The sequence below is a fragment of the Petaurus breviceps genome, unplaced genomic scaffold (genome assembly GCF_028583685.1).
Source record: "Petaurus breviceps papuanus isolate PSGF00001 unplaced genomic scaffold, PetGlider_PUasm1.0 171, whole genome shotgun sequence".
In the NCBI taxonomy this organism is placed as follows: Eukaryota; Metazoa; Chordata; class Mammalia; order Diprotodontia; family Petauridae; genus Petaurus; species Petaurus breviceps.
The window spans coordinates 21,247,516-21,268,092 of NW_027185754.1; the positions used below are offsets into that span (position 1 = coordinate 21,247,516).

General features: G+C 36.0%; 1 protein-coding gene across 1 annotated transcript; it reads right to left on the reverse strand.

Annotated features, from left to right (window-relative positions):
- Positions 1-13,039: 13,039 nt before the first annotated feature.
- LOC138157302 (olfactory receptor 2D2-like) lies at positions 13,040-14,023 on the reverse strand. The gene has a single exon (XM_069082831.1). It carries the CDS (start codon positions 13,973-13,975, stop codon positions 13,040-13,042), a length of 936 nt encoding a protein of 311 aa, XP_068938932.1. The 5' UTR covers positions 13,976-14,023.
- Positions 14,024-20,577: the final 6,554 nt, after the last annotated feature.

The window sequence follows — 20,577 nt, forward strand, 5'->3', positions numbered from 1 at the left end:
TTTAGCCTCAGACACTTAACTCTTACTAGCCGTGTGACCTTGGGCAAGTCACTTAACCCCAATTGCCTTGGTTTCCCCCCTGCAAAAAAAATAATAGAAAAGAATCTGTGAAATTCAGATTTCAGAGTTACAGATTTGTTTTACTAAGAAAGTCAATTGAAAGGTTCCCAGATCTTATCAACTAATGGAATTTTATTGCCTTGATGCTGTATTGATATTTGGTGATTTTGAAAAATGAATTAGAATCAGCAGATCCCAGATTCAGATTGAGGCTATCCTAACCCAAAGTATGATTCCTGTGCTATTCAATGTTTTCATCAATGGCTTTCATTTGTACAACATCCTTGACAAGTAAGCATCTAGCTTCTGCTTAAATACTTCCAGTACTGGGGAGCCTATACCTGATGAGGAAACTCATTCCAATTTTCCAACAATTGTTCATTTCCAAGAAGATTACTTTCCTCAGACTATTGCAATTTACCACACTACAGCTTCTATCCATTGGTTTTAATTCTGCCTTCTGATTGATGAATCTATTGTAGAGTGAGGAGGGCTGCATTCCAGGTGCCAATAGGAAAGATGTGTGTTATCTGTAACCACTGTGTCGACCATTCTCTTTGTTGTTTTTTTTTTGTTTTTGTTTTTTTGCTTTTGGGAGGGCAATTGGGGTTAAGTGACTTGCCCAAGGTCACAGGTTAAGTGTCTGAAGCCAGATTTGAACTCAGGTCCTCTTGACTCTAGGGCCAGTGCTCTATTCACTGTGCCACCTAGCCTCCCCATCAACCATTCTCTTTACAATGCACTGATGGCCCACACTGTCACCTCTAGGCTTCTGACCCCATAGTCTCATTCCATGTTCTCCTTCTCCCAGGACTAATCTTGTCTCCCAATTCTAACAGAAGCATAGGCCTGGATTTCTGAGGAATGCACCATTCACATTCCTGTAGCAATTCCACCTGTGGTCAAGTTTATTTGCTGTGGTCTCCCCTTTGTAGCTGAAGTAGCCACAAGCACAGATGTAGTGAGTTACATACCCACCATCTGGTTCCAAGGACACAGTTCTGTTCTCCTTTCCATATGACAGTCATTCAAATATTTGAAATTGTCCCCTGGGGAACGGTGGATAGAGTGCCAGGCTTGGAGTCAGGAAAAGCTCTCTTCCTGAATTCAAATGTGTCCTCAGACACTCACTAGATGACCCTGGGCTAGTCACTGAACCCTGTTTGCCTCAGTTTCCTCATCTATAAAATGAACTGGAGAAGGAAATGGCAAACCACTCTGTATCTCTGTGAAGAAAACCCCAAACAGGGTCACAAAGAATCAAACACAACTGAACAATACCAACACGCATGCCCACTAGTTCTTTTCAAACTAAGATGTTCAGATCCTTCAAACAACCCTCATTTGATATGATTTCAAGTTTCCTCGCCATCCTATCAATCCTTCTCTGAACACTCTGTACCTTGTCAATGTCCTTCCTAAAAGTGATGCCCAGAATTGGACACAAATTTACTTGGTTTGGTCTGCCAAAGGATTAGCTATTCTATCATATTCCTCACTTTAGGGACTATATTTCTATCAATGCAGCCTTGAAAAGATCCAACTCACAAGAGAGGATGCGTAACTATTTCTATCCCTAGTTTCACCTTTGTTGTGGAAAGCAAAATTCAAAATTTGCTACCATCTAGGGTTAAGCAAAATAGATCTAGGAATGCTGGAAATGGTTACAATGAGGTGTATGATACAGGCCTTCACTTATTCAGAACAGGTTATAGAAGAGAAGTCAGATAATCAACTATTACATGGCCTAGCCAGTAAAAATAGATGTTTTCAGATAAGGCCTGAGTAGTATGATCTTTATGCTGGATTCCAGAGAACTACTAAAACACATCTGTGTCCCATCATTTGTTAAACTTGTTCCCAGAGGGTATGCAGATGTCGGGTTAAAGATTCATCTTATGCCCTACTACAGGAATTTCTGCCCATAAATTATCCAAAAACCATCACTTTTTCACAGGGTAGTTTTCAAATGAAATGTTCTTTTCTCACTGTTTGTCTTTCACTCATCTAGGAACAAAATGATGTCGTTAACATTGTGTGATCTTCCACTCTGTATCTCTTTCCAGGCTTTTTGTTAGCTTGATAATGTTCACAGATATCTTTTTGCAGATAAAAAAGCATCAGCAAAACAAGAACAGCATCTAAAATATATAGAGAACTGAGTAAAATGTATAAGAATACAAGTCATTCCCCAACTGACAAATGGTCAAAGGATATGAAGCTATAGTCATATGAAAAAATGCTCTGAATCACTATTGATTAGAGAGATGCAAATCAAAACAACTTTGAGGTACCACATCACACTTATCAGATCGGCTAACATGGCAAAACAGGAAAATAATAAATGTTGGAGAAGATGTGGGAAAGTTGGAACAGTAATTCATTATCAGTGGAGCTGCAAACTGATCCAACCATTCTGGAGAGCAATTTGGAACATGACCAAAGGGCTATAAAATGTGCATACCCTTTGACTCAACAATACAACTTCTAGGACTGTATCCCAAAGAGATCATAAAAATGGGGAAAGGACCCACACGTACAAGAATATTTATAGCAGCTCCTCTTCTCGTGGTCAAGAACTGGAAATCAAGGGGATGCCCATCAACTGGGGAATGGTTAAACAAGTTATGGTATATGAATGTAACAGAATACTATTCTTCTATAAGAAATGCTGAACAGGTGGACTTCAGAGAAACTTGGAAAGACATATATGAACTGATGCTGAGTGAGGGGAGCAGAATCAGGAGAACATTGTGCATAGTAACAGCCACAGTGTGTGAGGACTGATTTCAATTGATTTAGTTCTTCTCAGCAATGCAAGAATCTGAAACAATTCCAAAGGACAAATGATGGAAAATGCCAACCACATCCAGAGAAAGAACTAGTTGGGATGCAGAAGGAAGCAGACTATTTTCTTTTTTGTTTTGTTTTTTTTTCCTCATGGTTTTTCCCATTCATTATAATTCTTCTATGCACCATGACTAATGTGAAAATGTGTTTAATAGGAATGTATGTGTAGAGCCCATATCAGATTGCAAGCAATCTTGGGGAAGAAAGGGGGAAGAAGGGGGGGGGATTTAAAACTTATAGAAGTGAATGTTGAAAACTAAAAATAAATAATTTAATTTTTAAAAAAAGAACAGTCTTTATTTCACTAAGGTCAAGTCAAACAATCTGATTCATGCATTCTTGGTAAAGAACATAAGTAACTACTCTCATCTGGGTTACTACTACAATCATGAATGCATCAGTCATCCAGTGATTGGTGGTCACACTGCCAGATAGGCTACTAGGCTAGAGGAACAGTTGCTCTATTCCCATGTGACATTGTTCAAGCCCTCATGTGTGACTTCAAGGAAGAAATGATCTTCCCTTCCCTCTAGGACACATGCCATTGATGAACCCCAAGCTATTGATTATGGTCCCAGAAAAGACCAGAGGCACAGTGAGTTACCAGACTTCATTTCTCTTTGGTGATGATAATGATCACAACTGATATTTATATAGTGCTTTTAAGTTTTCCAAGTGCTTTGCGCAGTTTATTACATGTGAGCCTCACAGCAACCTTGTGGTATAGGTAGTAGAGATATTTAATATCATCATGTTATAGATGAGAAAACTGATGCACAAAGAGGTTTAGTAACTTGCCAGTGCTCGCACCTGACTAGGAAATGTCAAAAATGGGATTTCAATTCATTTATCAATCAGTATTTATTAATGTGCCTGATACTGAGCATAGTCCTAGGAATACAAATATGAAGAATTAAATTATTTCTATATTCGATTGGTTCATATCATAATTGGAAAAACAACAAGTATGTATATAAGCATATGCATAATAAATATAAATAAAATAAACATGAATACAAAGAAGTTAAATACAAGGTAGTTTGTGATGGAGGACACTAGCAATTTGCAAGGATCAAGAAAGACTTCATGTAGAGAGTGGTGGTTAAACTGTATCTGAAGGAAGAGAGATTCTGCAAGTGAGAGGCAAAGAGAGAGTACATTCCAATCTTAGGGTTGACCAGTACAAAGGTACAGAGAAAGGGGTACCATACCATATGTAAGTAACAGAAAGAAGGCTCATTTGACTAGACAAGAGAGTTTGAGGGGGGAAGTGTTATGTACAATAAAGTTGGAAAGATGGTGTAAGGCCTGGTTGTATTGGAATTTAAAACAAATTGGAAAGCTGAAATACAATTTGTCTCTACTGTGGTCACAGCAAACCTTGAAAATCAGGAGGCAGCATCCAGCTAGATGCAGGCTCTGTTCTCCATGATGACTAGATACTGTGAATGATCACACATGCCTATATAATGGTAATATGCCATTGTATGGCACTTAGCAGCCCCGAAGAAAAAATCCCTCTGAGTTACACAGTCAAGAAAAGAGATGGTTGTATCTTTAGTCAGCAGGCTGACTAGCATTATAAGCATAACAACCAAGCTGAAGTTGCCAGGAATAACACATCCTTTTTAAAATAATATTTTATTTTTTCTAAATTACATGTAAAGACAATTTTTAGCATTCATTTAAAAAAATTTTGAATTCCAAATTGTCTCTCTCTCCCTCACCTGCCCCCTCCCTGACAGGGTAAACAATTTGGTAACCATGTAAAAAATTTGTGTATTAATTATATTGTGAAAGAAGAAACTGACCAAAAGAAAAAAAACATTTAAAAAGAAAGTTAGAATAGTATGCTTCAATCTGCATTCAGACTCCATCAGTTCTTTCTCTGGATCTGACTAGCATTTTCCATCATGAGTCTTTTTAAATTGTCTTAAATCACTGTATTGCTGAGAAGAGCTAAGTTCTGTGATCAATCATAGTTGATCACAGAATGTTACTGTTACTGTATACAATGTCCTTCTGGTTCTGCTCACTTCACTTTGCATCAGTTCATGTAAGTCTTTCCAGGCTTTTCTGAAATCCACCTGCTCATCATTTCTTATGGTACAATAGTATTCCATTACATTCATTTAACACAACTTGTTCAGCCATTCCCTAATTGGTGGACATCCTCTCAATTCCTAATTCTTTACCATACCCCAAAACACCTACTATAAATATTTTTGTACATGTAAGTCATTTTTCCTTTTTAAGAAAAATCTCTTTGGGATACAGACCCATTGATGGTATTGCTGTATCAAAGAATATGTACAGCTTGATTACCCTTTGGGCATAGTTTCAAATTGCTCTCCAGAATGGTTAGATTAGTTCACAACTTCACCAAGAGTGCATTAGTGTCCTAATTTTTCCACATCCTCTCCAACACTTATTGTTTTAGAAGGGCACATTCTTGAGTAAAAAGTACATGAGATTATGTAGGACAGAGTTAGCTGTGGTACCCAGGATGGTAAGGAAGTCGCCCATAAATATTACAAAATAAGTGGTAAGATACAGCAGAAATATACTCACTATAGTTCAATTCTCCCAAATCATTCTCTTGGCCAAAGGTAGTGTATTGCTCAAATCCCAAAAAGCAAAATATTTCTCTCAGTCCCAATAGGATGGAAAAATTACCAGCCACTCTTTCAATCTTCATTATCCCTTCCATAAAGAAGACTTCATGTGATCTTCCACTTCTCCACTATCACCCTCACTCCTTCCTCAAGTGTCTAAAGATACAAACATCTGAATGCCTTGAAAGGAAAACATCTTTCAATGGGAAGAATATAAACTGAATATTGGGCCTGTGATGCCTTTACAATCTGAATTCTGTCTCCTCCCCAGAAGATTAATGGAAATAGTTACACCTTTGTTCTCTCCTTCTCCTTCTTCCTCTGTCTATCAGCAGTGTTGAGAAATGAGGAAGCCCAGATTCAGAAAGAGGCTTGTGTGAAAGTTGTTTAGGTCAAGGAGGGATTCTTTTCTGCAGGACAAAAGTTAGAAAACATAGAAATAAAAAAGCTCCTTCACCAATCAACAACATGTACTGATCACTCCCTATGTTCAGAGTTTTAGACGAAATGCTGTGAAAGATATAGAGATAGGAGGTAGTAGAATTTCTTCTACCATAGAACTCTTTGATGGATGGAAAAATAGTTTCTTCCTTTAGGAAGCCCAGTCTAAGGTTCGGGCACACAGAAAAAATAAGTGAATGATCCCAGGTGTCCTCATGGCAAGATGTACCATTGGATTCAGGAGGGAAACTGAAATACAGATAGAAGAATAGTTATTACTCACATAAAACAAATTAATTTGCCATGAATAGCAGTCTTTCTTCATTTAATCATCTAATCAATAAGAATTTATTAAGTACTGATTATGTTCCAGGCATTTTTCTTGATGCCACTCATACAAAGACAAAAATGAATCAATACTTTTTCTCACCATTTCCAAGAGTTTACATATTATCATAGGAAATATATATATATATATATACAAGTATAGTTATAGATACATAAAGCATATATACCCAAATATTCAAATGGATCTGTGATTTCATAAATACCCATTCTGTGTGCTTCTGGTCCATGTCCTTCCAAAAGTTTTCTACCAATATGTTGCCACATCTGAAATATACTGGGAACCTTTTCCTGCTCTTATAACATTGCAAGAATGTCAGAGGAGCACTCTGGTCATCTATTTCTTTTCCCTCACTCTTTCCTTGTGACAAGCCTATCTTCTCTTTCTATCTACAATTCCTTGTTGACATCCTTTACTCCTGTTCCTCAAGGTTTCTCATTGGTTATGTGTTGCAGCCATTCTATTATTCTCTGTGTGATGCTTATATGATATTTCAGGCTTCACTGCCATACAACAATAATGGGAAAATATTTGAATTGAAAAGAAAAATCTTTGCTGTCATGGAAGCTTTGGAGTCAGCAAAAGTACTTTATGATTTCCCAAAAGCAAATCAGCACATTCCCCTTTTTAGTTCTGAAACTAGATCATTGTTCATCTGTACCGTCTCTACTGTGTGCCCCAGATACACATTCTATTGAATCAGCTCTATAAGGGGCTAATTCAGACGAATGTTGAAATCTGGGCAATAGGCATTGTTAATTAATTTGTTCTCTTTTTTGGGAAAGGACAAGTCAAACTCCTTTGAGAGATTAGAGACCTCTTCAAGAAACCTAAGCATTGTATCTGGACTTGATCAACACAGTATCATCTACGAACAAGAACATTTGAAAGACCTCACACTTCACAGAGATCCTTCCTCAATATGAACCCTATGATGCATGTCTTCAACCACACTCTATTTTCTTCCAACTCATGAATAACTTCTCCATTAATAGTGAGTCTTTCCCAATGTATTGGAATGTAGTCAGTTTTATTCTTTGTAGTGTTATTTAGTGTGTGCCATGTTCAGTAATTATAGTTTCTTTTTTTCTGAAGAAAGTTTTCATCATATGGAGACATAAAGCCATAGTACAATCTACAAGCTTTTGGCCCTTCATTTCTACCCCAGAACTGTACTTTCCCAAATATTTCTCCCTATCCTCAACTTTCCCAAACTTTGCATCTAAATCACTAATTATTAGAGTATGTGATGTTTTAATCTGGGTTTTTATAAATCAGTTCCTTCATAGAATCTCTCTACCTTCATCTTCAGCAACCAATGTTGTGCAAGCTGCAATTATTTTCATGGTGGTCTTTTTACTCTGGAAAGTTCTGCTCTGATGTTTCTTTTTTTTTAAAGTAATTGGGCTTAAGTAACTTGCTCAAGGTTACACGGCCAGTTATTTCTGGGTGGGTGCTAAGTATCTGAGCCCAGATTCAATCCCCAGGTCATCCCAACACTGGGGCTGGTGGTCTTACTTGTTGTGCTACCTGGCCTCCTCTGCTCTGATGTTTCTTACTGACAAGGAGGTGATCCTGGAATCTCAAGGGCTAAAACAACAGAACATAAACTCTGGTAGGTTCCATCATGCTGAAAATGTTTTGAATAGAGGGCTGGGAAAAGGCCAAATCTGTTTTTTGAAGACCAGCCTAATTAATCACAAGCTGATCACCTAGTGACTATTTTTAATTTTTCAGGCATGGAAACCCATGAAGATAACTATTAAATAAATAAAAATATCTCTCTCTATCTTTTGTGGCCCCCTTCTACTTCTGAAGTGACAGTGGTAGAGTGGTGGGGAGGAAGGCAGAAGTATGTGTGTGTGTGGGGGAAGATAATACAGTTTTTAGACTCTCAACAAAATTCAAATTGATTATTATTGGTACTCTAAAAGTGAGATCCTTGGTAACTAGCCAATGAATGCACATTTTCTAGAGAAAGTGGATACCTTGACATTCTTACTATATAATGAAACCAGAAGAAATATGGAAGCTACAGCTAAGTGGCTTACAGGTGCTTCTTGGAGAGGCTTTTTTTTTTTTAAAAGGAGTTGGCAGATTTTTATATGCCCCAAAGTCACAATAAATATAATTTCATTGGACCTCTGGTCATTATGTATATAGTATATATGTGTCTACATATACCTGTGTATGTATATATAATATAAATATGAAAACTGAAAGAGAATGATATATGTGCGGAACAGCAAGTAGACCATTTTAGGTGGACTAAAGAGAATGTAAAGGGTAATAATGTATAATAGCTCTTGGGAGGTAGAATGCAACCAGATTGTGAATGGTTTTAAATGCCAAATCGAGTATTCTTTATCTGACCCTCTAGGCAAGGAGGAATCATGGGAATTTCTTGAGGAGGGAGGTGACAGTGGCAGAACTCTGCTTTAGGACTGTAACTTTGGCAGCTGTGTTAGGTATGTATTGGAAAGGGGAGAAATTGGAGACAGAAATATCCATTGGGGGCTATTGCAATAAAAGAGAAAAATAGTAATGAAGTCTGAACAAAGGTTGTAAGCATGTGCTTACAGAGAATGTGTTAGGTGACAGAGATGTCTTAGAGGTTGCAGACAATTCTGAGTTTGCAAATGTGAGTGTCTAGTAGAACAGTGATACCAGTGACAAAATTAGGAAAATTAAGGATGTTGTATTTGGGCAAAATATAAGTTCTTCTTCAGACAGGTTGAGTAGGAGATGCCTTTGAAACATCCAGGTCAAATGTTCACTAAGTAGTTGCTAATATAAGACTGAAGTTTAGGAGACAGTCAAGTCTGCATATGTTTATTTGGGAGTCACCTACATAGAGATAATGATTGAATTTGTGGAATGTGACTAATTACTAAGACCGAATATAAAGAGAATAAAAGAAAGCTCAGGACAGAACCTTGGCATGCTGCACCAGGTAGGATGCACTATGATCCAGCAAAGAGTAAGAACATGCAGACAATTGGAAGAGAAGAGAAGAGAAGAGAAGAGAAGAGAAGAGAAGAGAAGAGAAGAGAAGAGAAGAGAAGAGAAGAGAAGAGAAGAGACATAGTCAGACCTGTGCTCTAGGAACTTCAATTTGACAGCTATAGAGAAAGCAGACTAGAGAGAAGAGAGAATGAAACTCCATCATCTCCTCCTCATAACATTCCTAGCTTCCTTCAAAGCTCAAGTGCTGCCACCACCACCACGAAGTCTATGATAATTCCCTAAATACCAGAGCTATCCCCTGTGCATGCTACTTCACAACTCCAGTAACACCAAACACTTTGTATATTCTTTGTATATATTTTTATTTATTTGTGTGCATTTTGTTTCCTCCAACACAACTGAAGCACCTTGTAGAGAAAATTGTGTGTTTCTAGTCCCAATCACAGTGACTGGCGCAAAATGGTTGCTTTATAAATGCTTGGTCATTTGAATTGAATTGTACCATATGACATATGAATAACTATTATATACATTAGAAACTAATAGATTGCAAAAGAAGAACAACACAATAATTTCTATAAGAAGACAAATTTATTTGAGGAAATATAAAATTAAGAGGAGGATTATAGGGAAAAGGAGAGAACACTGAGGACAAAAAAAGGGAGGAAGGAACAGAAGTGATGTGATAAAAATGATTCAGAAAGAAACAACAGATGCCTTCAGAAAATAAATCGTCAAAGAACCATAGAGGCATGCTATATTAGTGATAAGGACATGAAGTATTTGCATATCTTCTGGAGACTGTTGTCTGCCAAAATCAGATCAATTAATAAATTGACTTACTATAACAATTACTACATGCTTTGAAAGTTTTTAAAAATGCAGTATTAGGAATAGCTATTCTCTACTCAATTCTGACTGAGAAGGAAGAAGTACTTGCTGCAATATAGATGATGAGATCCTTTGGAGAAAGGGACAGCCTCCTCAGAGTTAAGTACACAGAAGGAAAAGGAAGTTGTTTGAAATCTGACATATACCCCAGGGTTGAGAAGAGTAGTTCTCAAAAGTCCTTCCCCTAAAGAAAAAATAGACCATTGACTAAAGTTCTACAAGGAAATTCAAGCTCACCTTTTCCATAGATATATGAAAAGTTAAAAAAAAATTCTGAAAGGACAATCACAAATGATTTTTGATGAGAAAGAAAAGGGGAAGTTGGATAAAGGGACCATGGTGGATATATAGGTTAGTCACTGACCTAATTATATTTGTAAAAGACAAGCATAGAAAGGGGAAGCAAGGTAGGCAACTGAGGATGAATAACCAGAGTACCATAGCCCTTCTGTAAGAATAATGAGCTCTAAGGCTCAGAATGAATTTTGGCAGGTGGTGAATGCTAAGGGCAACAAATGGATCTTTTAAAAAGAAGTGGACTTGATTTGGAAGTCAAGAAGACCCTGTTTAGGGTGAATGTCACAATGACAATAGATAATTATGAGAAGATAGAACTATTCAGCTTTCATTTTTCATCTGTTTTTCTCTTCCCAGGTCAATGATCTCCATATAAGCAAATATTGGACAAAAATAATTAACAGGTAGTAGACACTAAAGTAAAGAGATTATAAGAGAACCCCCCCCACTTGTCCATGAGTTCATATTCATACCCAGATGAAGCATATGAAATAATTTGCTGATGTGATTGCTCTGATAATCTAAGTGACCTTTGAAAAATTGTGGCAAAATGAGAGGTTCTATAGGTTCCACGGGGCTGAAGACAAATGTGATTTTGAAGAAAGGGAAGATCATATCTTCAAACTATATGCAGGTGTGTTTTAATTCTTAACAAAAATTTTAAATGTATTGTTTGAAAAATCAAAAGATTATTAGTAAGGATTTAGAAAAGGAAGTAGTGATCAACAAGAGATAGCAAGGCTTCATCAAGTTATAATGGGGCATCTAGGTGGCACAGTGAATAAAGCACTGGCCCTGGAGTCAGTAGGACCTGAGTTCAAATCTGGCCTTAGACACCTAACATTTATTAGCCATGTGACTTTTGGCAAGTCACTTAACCTTAGTTGCTTTACCGTCCCCCCTCCAAAAAGAAAAAAAAAAAGAATGTTATACCACATTAAACCCCTTTCCTTATTTTATTTTCTTTATATTTCTAAACTGGTGAAGTAGAATGTTAAAGATACAATATACCTAGATTTTTAGAAAAGCATTTGATAAAAATCTTTCTCATTATTCTTAAGAATGAAACCTATACACATGAGTTAATTGCAAAACATTAAGGCAGATGTATATCAGATTGAATGACTGTTTTCAAATCAAATATTAAATGATTGATTAGTGTTAGCCTGAAGGGAAATCTTTATTTTAATGTTCAATAATTCATCTTTTGCCTAGTGCTCTTCAACCTTCCTTTGGTCAATTACTTAGATCTAGGTATGTTTATCAAGTTTGTAGATGACATAAAGCTGAGAAAGACAGATATCATGATGAATGACAGAGATATGGTCCAAAAGAAATTCTTTAAGAAAAAGAATGAGCTATATCTTTCAGGATGAAATTTAATTAAGAAAAATAAAAGTCTTGTACTTGAGTACAGAAAATTAGATGCAGAAGTGAAGGCTATATTAGAGAAAAAAATGGATTTAAAAGACCAGAGATTTTAGCTAATTCCAAGGAAAATATATACATATATATGTATATATATACATATATATATATATCAAGAGTAAGAAATGGAAGTTCAAGAAACTGCATATATTTAGACAATAGGAGAAAAAATTTAGATGAGACAGTAGAGCTGCTTACAAGTATTTAACAGATTTTCTTGTGGAAGAGGAATTATACCTGTTCTGTTTTGCTCCAGGAGGCAGAATTAGAAGCAGCAAGTAGATGTTCCAGAGGTGTAGACTTTGGATAAGTACAAGAAAAAAAAACACAGTTATTAAAGCTGCCCAGTGACTAATAGGATCCTTTAGAAGGTAGTGTGTTTCACGTTGCTGGTGGTCTTCAAGCAGTAATTGCTAGCATCTCAAAAATGTTTTACAGGGGATATTGTCTTAGGTGGAGGTTAAGCTAGAAGATCCCTGAAATGTCATGAAACTAAGATATCCCGTGATTCTTTCAATGAATCTTTGTATTCAATTTTTCAAGGCCTCTCATTATCATTAAAATCCATCAGGATAGGGGTAATTTCATTCTTTACATTTATAGCCCCAGTGTCTATTTAATAAAAGATAATTGGTTACTTTGGTCATCTTCCTCCGTATATACTATAACTTAGCAGTGTCTTTCTTTAAATGTTGCATTCAGTACAGAATCTAGCAATGCAGAAGTGATCTTAGTGTAACAGTATACAATGGCACCATAACCATAAACATTTTGAACAATATATAATATACATAGTAGTCAAAAGTTAAGTTAGTCTTTGTGTAGTTCACTTCTTAAATACATGGCTGCCTTTCTTTGTTTCCAAAAATCATTATAGTACAACTGGTTTAATGCCCTGAAATGTAAAGCAGAATTCCCAGGGTCTGTGATAACTCCATAGTAATAATATGTTTCCCATGGAACTCCACCCAATTCTCAGACTTGACAGATGTATCACCTCTCCCCTCACCTGAGACATATTAAAGGCATAGAATTCACAGATGCACAACACAAATGATTTCTCTGTGCCTCAGTGATGAGGGAAAGGCCATCAAGCAAGCTTTGGAGGTGAGGGGTATTTTCAAATCCAATTATATTTAAAGAATCAGAGTTTGCAGAAGAGTCTCTTGATGGCTGCATTCCTGAGTGCTTTCTTCACATCTTTGTTCTTCAGGCTGTAGATGAGAGGATTAAGCATGGGTGTTATCACTGAATAAAACATTGACACCAGCTTCCCCAGCAATTTAGCAGATTTGGGTGTCATGTATGAGATTATTCCTGACCCATAAAATAGAATGACTACAAGAAGGTGTGAGCCACATGTAGAGAATGCTTTAAGTCTCCCTGAGGTCGTCTTCATCCTGACCACAGTCACTATTATAGATCCATAGGAGACCAGAATCAAGGATACAGGTGCAAGAAGGATCAATACGCCCATAAGGAAAATGGCTGTCTCTGCACTGTGGATGTCTGCAGATGCCAGGGCCAGGATTGCTGGGGGTTCACAAAAGAAATGAGCAATCCTATTATCTCCTTGATATGGAAGCCTTAGTGTAAATGTTGTGTCCACCAAAGACACCAGAATGCCACTAGCCCAGCACCCCAAGGCTAGGTGGCCACACACCCTCCCTGTCATGAGGAGAGAGTAGTGCATGGGATCACAGATTGCCAAGTACCTGTCATAGGACATCACAGCTAGCAGTGCACATTCTGTACACCCAAAAAGGAGGAAGAGAAGAAGCTGAGCTGCACATCCTATGAAGGAAATGTCCTTCCTCCTGGACAGCAAGTTGAACAGGGCTTGGGGAACAATGGTGGTAGAGAAGAAGAGATCAGCTGTAGACAAGTTGCACAGGAAAAAGTACATGGGCGTATGAAGCTGCGAGTCAGTCAGGACCAGGGAGATGAGGAGCAGATTTCCAAAAACAGTAACCAAGTAGACCACCAGGAACAATACAAAGAGCAGCAGTTGAGTCTGAGGGTCATCAGAGAGACCTAAAAGGAGAAATTCTGTCACCCAGGTCTGATTGATCTGGCTCATGTTCTTTTTGCTTCTTTAGAAAGGAGCCCACAGGAATTTGATGTGTGGATATAACCTGTAGAATTATAGAATCTAATGTTGGAAGGGAACTGATATGTGACCTAGTATAGTCTCCCACTCAATAACCAAGGTGCCTTGATAAATATTCATTAAACACGTTAGTGTCCCATAAGGAAGACATCCCATTGTTGCATAACCCTGTTAGAAAATACTTCCAAATATTGAGGTCAAATCTTCCACTCTATAATTTCCTACTATTAATATTGGTTCTGTTGTCTGGATCCATCTTCTGGATAGATGTTTATTAAGCATTTCCTTTGAGAAGTACTGTGCTCTGGAAGCACCCACTTTTGAAAAGGGACAGGATCAAAGTAGACAATAGAACAAATAGGGGGTGGGATGTGATGGACGGAAATATAGTCAGTCTTTCACAATATATCCACTATGGAAATATTTTGCATAGCTACACATGTACAACCTATACTGAATTGCTTATCTTCCCAGTAAGGGTGGGTGACAAGGGAGAAGGGAATGAATCTGGAGCTCAAAGTTTTAAAATCAAATGTTTAAATAAATATATATATATATATATGAATATATATATTATTAATATTATTTTACATGTAACTGGGAAATAAGATATACAGGCACTGGGGCATAGAGGTCCACTGTGCCATACTAGAAAGTTGGAGGGGGTATGGGGGAAGACATGGGAGACAGCAGATTGGAGGAGGGGATATCCTGTGGGACTGCTATTTTGGGGCAGTGGGTAGGGGAAAAATGAAGAGAAAGTTTGTAACTCAAAATCCTGCAGAAATGAATAATGTAAACCAGAAGTTAATAAAGCATTTGATTTTTAAAAAGAGAGAGAAGTAATGTGCTCTATCATAAAGAAGACTTTTCATTGTTGCACAGCTACAATTATTAGACAATATTTCCTCATGTCCAGCTGAATATTGATCTATCTTCTATCACCTGATCCTGCATATCCAAACTAACCTCTTTGTCATATTATAGCCTGGCAAATATTTGAACACATTTCACATGTTTTCCCTCAGACTTTTTTTTAGGCTTATTGCAATTATTACTTGATATATTTGTAGAAATTTTTTTTAAAAGAAAAAGAATTTAAGGAAAGAAGAAAGTTGTCAGCTATTCAGCTGATATGATAGAGTACATAGAGAATCCTAGAGATTCATTAAAATTAATTGAAACTATTAATAATTTCAATAAAGAAGTAGAGTATAAAATAAATCCACACAAATCAACAGGCTTTCAGTATATCATCACCGAATTGCTGAATAATTTTTAAAAATAAATTTTACTCACAATAACTGCAAAATATATGAAACATCTTGCAGTTCTATCAAATCACATTCAGGACTTCTATAAATACAATCAAAACTACTTTTTTCAGAAATAAAGGAAGATAAATAATTTAGGAGATATTAATTGTTCATGGTTAGGCCATACTAGTAAAATAAAAAGAATAATATTGCCTAAAGTACTTTAATGATTTAGTGCCAGACTGATCAAACTACCAAGGGGTTATTTTATAGAATTAGACAAAATAATAAAAAAAATTTATCTGGAAGAATGAGGGGTGAAAAAATTATGGGAAATAATGAAAAAGTAGGAATTAAGGTCTCAGTTCTAGACCTCAACCTGTACTATAAAGTAATCTTCAAAGTTATTCTATGTAGTACTGGTTTAAAAATAGGAAGCATGACATAGAGGGTAGAGGAATCAGAAAAATCTAGTTTTGAGTCATCCCTCTGATTTATACTGTCTCTGTGACCCTAGGCAAATAACTTAACCTCCCAAAGCCTGAGGCAATTTTCTCACCTTCTTTTTAAGCTTACCATTTTGTGAAAAGCTGTTGAGGTATGTGATAGTAATCAGTCTATCTGATCAATAACTTATATATGCTTATTGACCAGCAAGATGGCAGATTAGTTACCTTCTAGAAACCTCTCTAATTCTTCAATCCAAACCCTCCACAAAAAAAGAAATTGTGTACCAGATGTAGAGTAATTTAACTAAATCCCTAAGAGAAGAATAGAAAACCCCTTAGAAAGGGACGTCATTGTTATTTAACACCAGAAAACTTTAATACCCAGAATGTTCACTCAGATCCTTTCACCAACCAATTTCCATGTACTTATGGCAATGTGTTATAAGAAAACTCCCAGAATTGGTCTAGGGGTTGGGAGAATCTGTCTTATCATTCCCTGAAGATAAAATGACACTAATATCATTGTCCTTTACACTCTGTATGTAGTGGCACTGATTTACTGAATTAAAAAAGGGAAAGGAGAACACAAGGGAAAAAAAATCGAGTAGGGTATCAGTGTGGGTGGCCATATTGAGCCTGAAGGAAAGAAGACTAAAATTTATTTGAGGCCAGTCTTGCCTCCCCAGAGTTTATTCAAGGCAGAGGAGAGAAGCAGGTGAGACAAATCTATTATCTCCTATCTAGAAATTGTTATTTCAAAAGAAATATTAACCTATGAGGTAAAAGAAAGAAACAGATGGGGTAATCAAAGGATAAAAATGAATACTGAAGGGGTGGTTATTCCTATAGTATTTGAGAAAGCAGGAATACTTTGGTAGAATGGAAAAGGTGCCAGAGGGGAGGGACTGAAAGTTTTGGAAGGAGAAAGATCTCATGCTTGTGTGGGGAAAAGGTCTCATTGAAGAGCATTTCCATGGGGGCAGGGGATGTGTAAGAAGATGGCATCTCAGAGTGGGTTCAATTTGACGTAAACTTTAATTTGGGAGATCAGTTTCTTTAAAAGACACTTGCACAGTAACCAGCATTTTACTCCAAAAGAAAAGATATGTGAACTCCTACAGGCAGCTGATGCCCAGAATGTGTAGGCAACGAAGCACAGAACTAGAGATAAAATAGCACCACCTTTGAGAAGGAAATTGACTATGGTGAGATCAGAGTTGGAGCCGGGCAGTGAGATTTGGGAATGAAAGTAATTTCTACCCTGCAACAATTCCTCTATCCAAAACAGAGTTCATCATGAATTGATATTTCTAGCACTTAGGATTAGCAGAAAAAAAAAATGGAGATCAAGGTAAGATGTATAAAAGCAACAAAACAAAACAAAAAGAAAGAAACTTGCCAGGAAATTCGAACTCAGTGTGTCAGAAACTTTTGATGCTGCCAGAGAAAGAGAGAGAAGAAAAAAAAAAGCAGAAAAGAAAATCAAGGTATACCAGATGGGCAGGAAGATAATAAAGAGTTCAAAGTAAAGAAAAACTTCCTAAAATAAGATTCATAAAAGAAAATTTTTAATAATAAGTTATAGAGGGTGGAGAAAAGATTTTGGTTGCTTAAATGAATTGGAAAAGAGAAAAGACAAAAAGGGAGAGAGAAAAGGTAACTAAAGATATACAGGAAGGAAAAGTTGATAATATGGGTAAATTTTTAAAACTTGGAAAAAAGGTTTTTAATATGAGTGAGAGCTGTACGATTAGGGTGAGACAGACACAGATAAAAAGAAATTGATTAGCATCAAAATAGTTTAAACCTAACTAATCACAGGGACAAATTACTAATGAAAAAACAGAATTTTTTTTCAAAAGGCAATATTAAAGAAGTTAATAGGAGAAAAGTGAAGCCTAGCACCTGTAACTTAAAATGGAATAAATAATTCAACAAAATGAAAGGGAGTGACAGAATGAATAAGAAAATAACAAACTGTATAATCTATAATATATGAGAAACTCATCTGGAAAGAAAAGCTATTGAATTAACATAAAAGGCTAGAACAAGATTTGTCATGTATTAGATAAATTTAGAAAATCAGGAATCTCAACTATGCTGTCAGATAAAAGTTCACAATACAAATAGAGATAATCAAGGAAACTATATTATACTTGAAGGAACTACAGACAACAAATCAGTATAATATCCATCATATAAGCACCAAATAGCATAGCAACAGAATTTGTAAAGGAAAAGTTAACTAAGTTGCAAAAAGATATAAGTAGCAATGCAATAATTGTAGGACATTTAATGTTTCTCTCTCAGAGTTATACCAATCTAACTGAAGGATAAATAGAAAGGGAAATAAAGAACCTAACAAGAACTGTTGGAGAATTTAGATTTGTATGAAACATTCATGACATCTTTCCAATGGAAATATTAAGGAATGTACCTATTTTACAATACCTGTGGCATCTGTACAAAGGTAGACCAAGTGCTATGACACACAGAAATCATAAATAAATGTAAAATGGAGAAATACTAAAAATATTATTTACAAACCATAATGAAACAAAAATAATGGCTACTGCATAGAACATAAGCAAAAGATAAAGACCTAAATGGAGAAATTATAACCTGATTAATGAATGGGTCAAAGAATAAATCATAAATTAATAAATACACGAAAAAGAATGATAATGATGAGTCAATATGCCCAAACTTCTGAAATGCAATTAAAGTAGTCCTCAGTGGAAAACATAAATACATATGTGTGTAGATATATTTATATTTACACATACATGTATACATATTTATATATATTGAGAACATATATTTATATATATTGAGAACATATATTAACAAAATAGAAAAAAGAGAATTAATAAACTGAACAAGCAATTGAAAACTAGAATAGAATCATGAAATACATACAAAAGAAGAATTTTTCAAATTATGAGAAAAGTAGATAAAACATTAGACCAAATGCCTAGAAAAACTTGATGAGCAAAACCAAAAAGGATAATTCTGTTATCATCTTATTAAATTTAACCATCTTTTTTTCATAATAAACAGCACAAAAAGAAATTCAGTTTTATATGCAATCCTCTTTTTTTTCTTGGTATATTTGTGGATATGTTTATGTTTGTGAATGATTACTAAGTTCAAAGAAAAACACTTTTTAAATGGAAAAATTATCAAACTATGTATAGGACCTTTTGAGGATACTACCTATGAGGGTTTCCTAACAGGGGAAAAGAATCCAACTTGTAAAGGGAGGGGAAAGACTGCATAATTCCTGTTTGGTAAAAGTGGACAGTCATACGAAGCATTTATCATATTCCAAGGATTCTATAATATCATGTAGATGAATGGGTAGGGGAAAGAAAATCCCAATGAATATACTCACTCTACATAAAAGTCCTTGTAAATCTCCTTTACTAACACCAAGCTTCCACCCACCATCCTGTTAATACTAAAATTTTACTTTTGCTGCCATGTGGCAGTGAGATGTGGTATGAAGCTGCCTCTAAAGAAAGAAAAATACATGTCACAAGAGGGCAATGGAGTTGTACATTGTAGGTATGAGCAAGCTGCAATATAAAGAACTCCAAAGAACAGGAATAAAAGATGCCATCTCCTCCATGATAGGAAAAGATTATGGGCATATAGCCTTATAATGGCTAACAGGTAGACAGCCATAATGCTTATGTTGTCAGAAGAAGACAAGAGTTGGGTGAGCCCCCTCTGGTGAACTTACGGGAGGCCATGGACAACAGTTTGCATGGGATGGGCTATCATAGTTCAGTTTTGATCTGCATTACAGAAGGGAACTTTAGTATCTATTTGTGTATTAAATATGTTTTTGTTCCCTGATACAACTGTTAGCATTGCTGACCATTTTCACATGGGAATCTTTGGTCTGATATCTGTTATATGGCCTGTCTAATCTCTGTTAACTTCAGACTACATTCAATTCATCTATCACCTCAGCCTTCCACAGAGTTCTTCAACTGGCATGCAGCCCCTTAGAATCCTTTTGGAGGGTCATTTATATCACATGCTTGTTGACCATAAGTTTCTGTTCTTTGTATTTCATTATGGACCAGTTTTTAGCACAGTAAGGAAGTCAATGTTTCTGAATAAGAAAGTCAAGAAGAAAAAGGTTCGGAAGTAGATATTTTTAAGTCTATTAGAGCTTTAGCTTAAATTATTTCTGCAATTAGTCAATGTACTTATGCATTAAGAGTAAATATTGTCTGATACAGCCATATTTTTATTGAAAGAAAATAAAAGAAGTGGAAGGAATGAGAAAAAAAGGAAAAGGCACCAAGACAGCCTGGTCATGATCGTCTGGCTCTGCTGGCTCCTTTCCTTTCACATATTGTCAGTATGTTGATAGCTACACTTTGGAAAGGGGACAAAATACACGAGGAAATCTCATATATGTCTCTTAGGGTCTGTTTGTTCCATTTACAGTCATATTTGCAAACTGGCCAGTGGTCTTAGCCTAGTGGGAAACTATCAGGTAATCAATTCCCCCTTGTTACCTCTCATTTTCTATTGAACTAAAAGTCCTTTTAACCTTGATCTCAATATAATTTTCTCCATGAAGGATATTCCCAAATCCCTGCTCAATATTGACTTTTCCCTTTCAGTTGCACATATTATTCTATTTTGCAATTCTCAGATATACCTTGCATAAAATATTCCTATTATGGTCATTAGTGTTGGTATCTCTACTGTCTATTAGAGTGTAGGCTATATGAGGACATTGATTGTGACTTATCTATACTTTGAAATGTATTAACATGTAGCACAGGCTTCTATACATAGTTGTTGCTAAACAAACGTTTGTCAGAAGAATGTATAATTAATCCAG

Coding starts and splice junctions, on each gene's coding strand:
- LOC138157302 (XM_069082831.1), bottom strand. CDS start 13,975: ATGAGCCAGATCAATCAGACCTGGGTGACAGAATTTCTCCTTTTAGGT.